Below are 10400 nucleotides of genomic sequence, written 5' to 3'. Positions count from 1 at the left end.
CCAACCTCATTAGTTGGGTTCTTTACTCTATACTACCGCTTCACTTATTACTTGAGAAGTAAGTCTGAGCGTATAAAATTGTGGCGCCGCTACCGGGGAAAGTAGCTTTTAGATTAACTTAAACTTATTACTAAAGTTTAGTCAATATTTTCTTAATTTTACTTTTGTATTGTTTTTGATTCTTGTAGAACTAACTTACTTTTATGCCAAATACACAGAGAGGAAGTGAAACCTTGCTCCCTACGACCACGAATTAGCGCGTACATTATGTACTATGAATCAAAACTTGGGTATTAACGATAATGATCCAAACCAGAACATCCCAGCTCCATTTGATGCTCATGGTCAGTTATTACCCGACGATCCAGGTGAAAATTAACAAACGGGACAAAATCCCACTCCATGCCTCAAGAATACTACAGAGGTTATGATAATATTGCAGACTCTGATGGGATTGGCCCCTCTACCACAAGGCAACACTTTTGTGGTTACTAGTATTCTGATGCAAATGCTCACTGCTAGAGGTTTGTTTTCAGGGCTACGTTCTGAGGACCCACATGCCCATATAGCTAAGGTAAAGTCAGTGTGTAAAAGCTGTGTAGGGAGGCCTGATTGAATTTGGATGTAATAGGGCTATGTGTATATCCTTTCGCACTGATGGGAGAGGCTGCTATTTGGTTCACTGAGCTCCCTTATGACTCAATTGTCACTTGGAACCATCTAAGGGACGTTTTTTGAGGACTATACTACCCGTTCTCCAAGAAACTAAATCACAAAGACAAAGTGAATAATATTGTAGCACTTGAAGGAGAGTCGGTAAGCGGTTCTTGGGATAGATTTACTTCAATTTTGAGAAGTCTCCGCAATCACTGCATAGATGATGAAACACTAAAGGAATACTTCTATCAGGGACAAGATTATAATAATAAAGCGGTATTGGATACTATAGCAGGTGGTTCTTATGGGGAGTGTACTTAATGCAGAGATTGCCGAAAAGTTAGAGAAGCTCTCCCGGAATAATAAAGCTTGGAGTACTAGGATGTTAGATACTAGAAGCAATACCTTCGCAATGCATTCAACACACAACCCAGCCACAGATAAGACTCGTGAAGAGATGACTTAGATGAGAACAAAACTTGGGTTGGTATTAAAATATGTCAATGGGGTGAAGAAAAGATAAATGAAGTGAACTACTTGTCTAAGCCACCACCACCAAATGATGAATATTATTTTGAAAAGGATTCCTATGCGTTAAATGAGTACACGGGGGGTTTCCGACCGAATGCCCAAGGCTCAAGCAGGAGAATCGGCGCCAAGGTCAAGGAAACCAAGGTCGGAACTATGGTAACTATAACCGTGAGGGTAATTATGTCTGAGATGGAAATTACACCCGAGACAACAATTTCAACATGGGTAACTATGGTAACATAAGTGATAGGAATGTGCCCTATGTTCCTCCTCAAAATCGTGAAGTTGCTCCTACGGATGGTCGAGATAGTATGATGCGAGTTGTAGATATGTTGCACAAAATTATGAGGAGGTTCGATGCTAGTGATCAACATACTAAAGAGTTAAGGAGTTATTTAGTGAGTATTGGGCAGAAAGTCGATACACATGCAATATCGATTAAGTAGCTTGAGTTGAAAATGGCCCAATTATTTGCGACTGTGAACACGCGGCAACCAAGCACTCTTCTTAGTAACACTGTCAAAAATCTAAAAAATGATGGACACTATATGACAATCACTACTCGGGGTGGTAAGAAAACTATTGACCCACCTATGTCGTCTAATAAGGAAAATGTTATAAAAGATAATGATAAAGGGGTAGAGGTTAGTGGTGAAGTAGAAGATAACACTGCAAAAGATGTTGAAGTGCCTAAAAAGGTACCTCCCATGCCTAGACCCCCCACCTTTCCTCAAAGATAAGAGAGAAAGACCGAGGATGGTAAATATCAGCATTTTATAACAATGTTGAAGCAAATTTTTATCATTATCCCTTTGGTAGAAGCTCTAAAACAAATGCCTGGTTATGCCAAGTTTTTGAAAGATCTGGTTACAAAGAAAAGATCGATCACTTTTGAGGATAATGATAGAATGCAATATTGTATTGCTATTGCTACAAGATATCTAGTACAAAAGAAAAAAAATCTGGGTGCATTCACTATTCCTTGTAGAATTGGGTTTATTACATTTTGCGAAAGCATTGTGTGATCTAGGGGCAAGCATAAATATCATGCCCCTCTCGATTTACAAGAAGTTGGGTTTGGGTGATCCAAATCCCACTGTGATGTGGCTACTGATGGCCGATCGAACAGTAAAAAGACATATAGGGATACTCCACGATGTGCTAGTAAAAGTGGAGTCGTTCAAATTTTCGGAAGATTTTGTTATTCTTGATTGTGAAGTTGATTTTGAAGTGACTATTATTCTTTGGGGGCAATTCCTTTATACGGGTAAAGCCTTAGTTGATATGGAAAATGGACAGATGAAATTTTGGTTGAACCATGAAGAAGTGACCTTCAACATTTGTAGGTTCATGAGGCAAAGTGGTGAGCTCCAATCGGTATCTGATATATCCTACAAAGTTGGTAAGTCATCCGAGACATAAATAGAAGAACACAAGGTGTAGAAGCATTAGCGGCAGTGATAATTAATTTTGATAACGATTGCATTGAAGAGTATCGGTCATTAGTCGTGGCTCTTGATCGTGGTGATGTTTGATTTAAACCGAAGAAATATGAGTTAGACATGAAGAATCGCGGGTCTCCACACGCGAAACCATCTATAGAGGAGGCTCTAAAGTTAGAACTAAAAGCTCTCCCACCTCATCTCAGGTATGAATTCTGAGGAAATGGTGACACTTTGTCGATAATCATTGCATCAGACCTGAATGAACAGCAAGTTGAGAGTTTGGTGAAAGTGCTAAAAAGGTTCAAAAGATCTATTGGGTGGATTATTATGGACATTATTGGGATTTCTCCTGGTATTTGTTCTCATAATATCGAACTCATGCCCGATCATAAGCCAAGTATTAAGCACTAGATACACTTAAATCCACCTATGTAGGAGGTCGTGAAGAAGGAAATCATTAAATGATTGGATGCCAGAGTAATATGTCCGATCACCGATAGTAGGTTAGTATGCCCTATTCAGTGTGTACCTAAGAAAGGGGGAATGACTGTGGTCCCCAATGAGAAAAATAAACTTATTCCAATGAGATCGGTTACTGGATGGAGGGTGTGTATGGATTAGCATAAATTAAATGCATGGGCCGAAAAAGACCATTTTCCTATGCCCTTCATGGATCAAATGTTGGATAGACTTGCCGGAAAAGGGTGGTACTGTTTTCTTGATGGATATTTGGGGTATAATAAGAGTTCTATTTCACTAGAAGATCAAGAGAAAACCACCCTTAATTCTCCATATGGAACCTTTGCGTTCAAGAGAATGTCGTTTGGGTTATGCAATGCACCCACAACATTTTAGTGATGTATGATGTCGATATTCTTCGACATGGTAGAACATACTATTGAAGTTTTTATGGATGATTTTTCTGTGGTTGGTGACTCATTCGAGCGGTTTTTGAACCATTTATCTGAGATTTTTAAGAGATTGAAGACTGCAATATAGTACTAAATTGGGGAAAATGCCACTTCATGGTGAAAGAAGGTATTGTTTTAGGTCATCGCATTTTATAAAAGGGCATAGAGGTTGATTGAGCTAAAGTCAAGGTAATAGAGAGACTTCCCCCACCGAATATTCATCAAAGATTTTTCCAAAATTGCATCTGTTGTGCAAACTGCTGGAGAAAGATTGCAAATTTTGTTTTGATGAATCCTGTCTTAAAGCATTCAGCGAGCTAAAAGAAAAATTGGTGTCTGCAAGAATCATTATTTCTCCGGATTGGAACATTCCATTTGCGGTGATGTGCCATGCAAATGGGGTTTCTCTTGGTGTGGTATTTGGACAAAGAAGTAACAAAATACTTCACCCCATTTACTCTGCTAGTAAATCCCTAAATGAAGCCTAGAAGAACTACACATTGACTGAGCAAGAACTCCTTGCAGTAGTCTTTGCTTTTGAAATATTTCGCTCCTATTTGCTAGGTACTATAGTTATAGTGCATGCTGACCATTCAGCATTAAGATATTTGATGTCAAAGAAGGGTGCAAAACCGAGGTTGATTCGTTGGGTATTACTTCTACAAGAATTTGACTTTGAGGTAAGGGATAGAAAAGGGATCGAAAATCAAGTTGCCGATCACTTTTACCGCTTAGAAGATGAAGCTATGAGAGAGTTAGGGGAAAAAAGTGATATTGATGATACTTTCCCCGATGAGCATGTTAGACTGCCTCACAAGACTAGATTCCATGGTTCGCATATTTTGCAAACTATCTGGCTAGCGATATTGTACCATACGACTTGTCCTTTCATCAAAGAAAAAAGTTCATCTACGATTTGAAGAAGTTCTTTTGGGATGAACCATACTTATATAGGAGTTGTGCCTATTGGCTTATTCGGCGTTGTGTGCCAGAAGTTGAGATGTTGAGTGTTTTAGAGGCATGCCATTCCTAACCCTTTGGTGGACATCATAGTGGTATCCGAACCTCTCATATGATATTACAATGTGGTTACTATTGGCCAACTATTCATCAATATGCTCATGAGTTTGCCAAAGCATGTGATAGATGCCAAAGAGATGTGGGCATTTCAAGAAAGCAAGAGCTCCCTAAACTCCATTCTTGTGATTGAGTTATTTGATGCTTGGGGTATTGACTTTATAGGTCCTTTTGTGAGTTCTAATGAAAGAAGTATATTTTAGTAGCGCTTGATTATGTATCTAAAAGGGTGGACTATATCGCCCTCACAAACAATGAAGAAAAAAGTGTCACTGTGTTCTTGAAAAAGAATATATTCTCTCGATTTTGTACCCCAAGGGCAATTATTAGTGATGGGGGATCCCACTAAGGGATTGTTGGAGAAATATGGGGTTCTCCATAATGTGGCCACTCCTTACCATCCTCAAACTAGTGGGCAAGTTGAAGTGTCAAATAGGGAGATCAAACCGATATTGTCAAAAATAGTGAACGCTAGAAGAATGGATTGGTCAAGGAGGCTTGATGATGCTCTTTGGGCATACCAGACAGTGTATGAGATTCCCATAGGTATGTCCCCATGCCAACTTGTATATGGTAAATCTTTTCATATTCCGGTTGAGTTAGATCATAAAGCCTTGTGGGATATGAAGAAGTTGAAAATGGATTGGAACAAACTTGCAGAATAACGGTTAATTGGGTTGAATGAACTCGATGAATTTTGCTTGAAAGCTTATGAAAGATCACCCCTCTACAAAGAAAAGATAAAGAAGTAGCATGACCTAAAAATTAAAAAACTAAAGTTTATGGTTGAGGATTTGGTGCTTTAATACAATTCTAGGTTGCGCTTATTTCTGGGCAAGTTCAAGTCGAAATGGAATGCCCCTTAGTTGATTACCTAACTATTCCCTCATGTAGCTATTGAGTAGGAAACCAAGGAGGGTGTGTGGTTAATGGTGAATGGACAATGAATAAAAATCTTTTTTGGGCATGCTGAATCGGAGAAAGAAATTATCGAGGCATACCATATTGATGAAGTCTGAGTAATCAAGTGTCTTTAGTCGTGCCGTGATGTTAAACCTGGCGCTGGTTGGGAGGAAACCTTATACGTATACTCCAACCCAACTATAGTTTTCTTTCTCGTAATGGTAGCTTTTTGTACTAATGGGTTTTATATTTGCAGGTAGCACATCACTAGGAAATTCTGCAAAAAATCACTCCGCAACATTAACTGACGGATACATCGACAGACCGTCACGCTTGCGGCGGACCGTCGTAGGGGACTCATTGAGTCATAAACCAGAAACACCCCACAATTCATTTTCTCTAAGTGTCCTCCAATAGACATATGCGACGGACCATCATTCCCATGACGGTCTGTCCTGTACAACCGTTATGGTTGTCAGAGACCCTATTCATAAGGATCTCCAACTTTTTCTAAGTATCCTCTAATGGACATCAATGACGGACCGTCGTACCTACGACGGTTAGTCCTGCACAACCGTCATGGTTGTCAGAGAACCTTGTCCTAAGGGTCTTCATTTGTTTTAAGTGTCCACTAACAGACATCTATAACGGACCGTCGTACCCTAGACGGTCCGTCCTACACAACTATCATGACAGTCAGAGACCTCTCTCCTAAGGGTCTCCATATGTTTTCTAAGTGCCCTACGACGGACATCGACAATGGACCGTCATTATCACGACGGTCCATCCTTCTTATACGTCATAACTTTCAGAGACTTTCCTTCTGACGGTCTCCAAATAAGCATTGTGAAAATAAGACATGAGAGACCCCATGACGGTCCATCATACTCACGACGCACCGTCACCTTGTCCGTCGTGTTTCACTGCTACTCAAGAGATGTGGAGACAAATGGAGGCACGACTGGTAGTGTTGTTGCTGATGAGACCACTAATAAGGGTGTCCAAACTACAGAGGTAGTGGGTTTCGGGGAACTGGACCCACCAGCTTGCTGATCGCCGACGCTTTGCGCCTCAGGTTTGCTTCACCTACCACTCTCGTATTTATTTTTTTATGTGCATTTGGGACAATTGCATATCTTTTTGTTAGGGTGGGGTAAATGGAAAGTGTGTGCTAGGGTGAAGTCTGAGAAGCCTAATTCACGATCCCCTTTTGGGGTTTTCTTGCCTGTGTTCTGTTTTCCCCAAAAGACTGATTACTTTTATTGTTGAACCGACATGTTATATCTTGTGTACATAGTATAACTCTGGATCATGATGGCTAAACTAAATATGATATCCCAATATGAAAATGATGCATGAATAGGCATAGTAATAGATAATTGTTTTGCTCTAAACATGACATAGAGATACACTACTGCATGACCTTGAATCTAATACTTGAACTAAGTGTCTAATAATCTGGTAATGTAATGAATGTCAAGTGAGTGTGAGGAAAATTCGAAGGATCCACCATTGAGACTGAGCTAGAACTTCCGTGGTTAATCTTGCTAAAAGTAATCCAAAATGAACAATTAGGAAAGGGTCATAGGCCTTTGTTCGAAATAGTCAATCTTAAGCCCTAAAAAAACAGTAAACCAAATGAAGTTAATCCCGTATTGATCTTCTCTGGGAAAAATGTGTTGGCCCTGGTCCCTCCTTGGACATGTGCATCTCAATTCATGCAAAAAGCATAAGTTGAGGGTGGCTAATGCAGAAAAGAACCTTGTCGCGGTCGTGACCCAACCATGGGTATTGTGAACCTTGACTCATGGAAAAGTCCTGAGTTGAGGGTGGCTGTTATAAGGAATACTCTGGAAAGTGGGGTTGAAAGACTGAAGAGAAAGAAAGAACAAAACAGAATTGACTAAAAAAAAGAAAAGAAAAGTCACTTACATATAAGGATAAGGGGAAAACAGCAAGATAAAAAGAAAATTGAGAAGTTGGGCGAAATAATAAAAAGGTGGTACGTTTAGCCGATATATCAAGGAGGGAAACAAGTCACTAAAATATACCTAAATATACCCTGCCTGACCCTGAGCCTATGTTACAAGCTAAGAAAGTCCTATCATAATCCTAAGAGTTGTATGGCAAACTTAAAGAAGTGAAAATAAGGGAAAGCTTATGGAAATATGTATGAATGAGTTGTGAATTTGTTCTGAGAGTGAATGTTTAAAAGTAATCCTTATACACAAAATAAAATCATTGTGTGAAAAATGAGGATGATGTTTTGAAGTGAGGACACTTGTTGCAATACCGAAAATATTAGCACATCGATGAGAAATTGAAGAGGTTAGGTGTCAGTGCGTGGTGAGTCTGTGTCATGGTCTGGTTCAACATAATTTAATCCTAATAGTGATAACGTGCATAAACATGATCTGAATGATCGGGATTGATAGCCCAATGATTGCGAAAGCTACATTATGGATACTCTTGTACAAAGATTATGTAGTGAGTCATAGTGTGTCGCTTGAGGACAAATAACAAATTTAAGTTGAGGGTGCTGATGTACCATGGTTTCACGGTATTTTTAATGCTTTTTTCTTATGTTTAGTGTGTGTCAAAAATCCTTTTTGTATTGATTTTTATTTAGTTTCTCCTTATTTGTAGGAAATCTGTCCAAAGATAAACGCGGAAGTTTTTGAGCGATAAATGCACAACAGACCACCAATGGAGGTTATGATAGTTTGTAAGTGGCATCGTAGTGAGGAGAGAAGCTGCTGAAGGAAGAAGGGGAAGTCTGACCTAGTGTGGGATGACAGAAGTCCATGACGGACTGCCATAGCCACGACGGTCCGTCCTACAGGTTCGTCGCAATGATCAGAGAGTAGTCCCACTACCCAAATTCGATGAAGTTAAAGAATTATTGAACGGAAACCCTCGACTGACCATTGTTCTTGGAAAGGTCCGTCATACCTATTCGTTGAGGTTAATGAAGAAAGGAGCAGAAGAATATGTTAAGTATGAGACGGCGGAGGACAAGATGGCCCGTCGTGACCACTACGATCCGTCACGAGATCCGGCCACTCAGACGCATTTGGACAGATTTTCAGTAATTAGAATCCTTCTTTTATTAGGTTTTTATTTTTATTATAAATAGTTCCAAAAACCTCATTTTGGGGGGTCAAACTTTTTGATAATTTTTAGTTCTCTTGTTCAAGTATTGAAGAATTATTTTCTGTAATTGATATACTTTCTTCTGGAATTGATTGTTGGTGTTTTTGTTGATTAATAAAGTGTATTTGTTGATTTTATTCTTCTCATTAAAGTAAGTTCATGAATTCTTATATTAAATATATGATTAGTGTGATTATGACCATGGTTAACTAAACTCCATAACCAGGGTTGTGGGAACCATGGGTGAATAATGACATAAAATCTAAATAATATATCAATTCTAGAATAGTGTCACGCATGTTTTGATAATTTTTTCGTTTAGAAGTTTTTTTAACGGCTGCCCAACGTTAGACTCGCCTTAATGCTACTTGCCGGACCAAGGAGGTAGACAATAGGAAAAGAATTACCAACATAGATTTTGTGCACACTATTTAATAGTCTAGTGTCGGTTGGTATGAGGTAATTACTTAGTCAAATATCGAATACAATGCTTAATATGAGGTAAAGGTAAGGGTAAGTATAACAACACACGTAGCAAGACCAAGATTCGGAGTGAATTTTTGTAGATGCCGGATTAAGGATTTAGAGATACATAACTTATCACTTTACATGCAAGATACTAGGAAAGAATTGTTATAGTTAGAATTATCAAGTTAGGAACTGTGGGGAACACTTAAGTCCTAGTTACTTTTGATAATTGATTAAGCTACGAGATTTGAATCTGTTAGTTGTTTACTTTAATTTAGTTAATTATTTTCATTAATTTAGAAATAAAAACCCATTTTTTTGTCTTTTGTTTTCTAGGGAAATAGTTGACTAAATAATAGTAATAATAGAATAAAGTTAAGTCTGAACTATTTTCCTCGTGGGATCGATCCCAACCTTATTAGTTGGGTTCTCTACTTGATACGACCACTTTACTTCGTATTTGAGAAGTGTGTTTGAGAGTATCATTGTCCTAATATTCTTACTCAATCGTGAAACCAAAGAGTTCGTAGTAGGTTTTTAATGATAGGAGTTTTTCATAAAAGTATAAGTTGAATGTTCTATAGATGTGATGCATTTCTTTATTGACACTATGTTAAGAATATTTTGAAGATCCTAAATTGCATGAAAAAGTTTTTTTTAATCAAATTCATTTTTTTGATGCTGATTGTGCATCTTGATATGTTAATTGTGCATTTAACTTCATGATATAATGTAAGGAGCATGCTTGATGTCACTTAAAATGTGGGGGTGTCTTAAGCTATCAATAAGAATTTGATTATCCTTTTGATTAAAAGTGATGAGTTTCTTAAAAATGTGTGACTTTTATGACTTGGAAAGTGTTAAAGAAGGCTCACTCTTGACAAGTGATGGTATGGTTATATAGAGCTCTTAATGTGTGCCAATTATTTGCATTAATTTCCATAATTGATGCATGGTTATGAAGAATATTGTCGTGTTAGAAATTGAAATTGTGTGAAATTACTTCCTATTGTAGTGATTCTTATGCTTATGATTTACCATTTTGAATTTATTCAGAAGGAAATATAAGCATGTTTGGGTTAAAAATTTAGAAGTTCTCATTAAAAGGAATTGACGTTTGTGCATTTCTTGTATATGAAACTTATAATAACATGGGAGAATGTTAAGAAGAAGGACATTCCTCCTTAAACATAACTAAACATGGTAATGTTAAGTATGGGCTTAATGGTATTATGACTAAAGTATAAGGATCCTT

At 38.1% G+C, this 10400-nt stretch overlaps 1 protein-coding gene across 1 annotated transcript; it reads left to right on the top strand.

The window, feature by feature from the left end:
- The first annotated feature begins 4953 nt into the window (after positions 1–4953).
- On the top strand, positions 4954–5286 carry LOC138342245 (uncharacterized). Its single transcript, XM_069294556.1, has one exon. It carries the CDS (start codon positions 4954–4956, stop codon positions 5284–5286), a length of 333 nt encoding a protein of 110 aa, XP_069150657.1.
- Positions 5287–10400: the final 5114 nt, after the last annotated feature.

This window comes from Solanum lycopersicum, chromosome 1 (genome assembly GCF_036512215.1).
Source record: "Solanum lycopersicum chromosome 1, SLM_r2.1".
In the NCBI taxonomy this organism is placed as follows: domain Eukaryota; kingdom Viridiplantae; phylum Streptophyta; class Magnoliopsida; order Solanales; family Solanaceae; genus Solanum; species Solanum lycopersicum.
The sequence above is the reverse complement of the archived record's forward strand: the minus strand, read 5'-3'. Positions and strand labels throughout refer to the sequence as shown.

Bases quoted from the DNA above. Each gene is read 5' to 3' on its own strand.
- LOC138342245 (XM_069294556.1), top strand. From the start codon at position 4,954: ATGGGGGATCCCACTAAGGGATTGTTGGAGAAATATGGGGTTCTCCAT.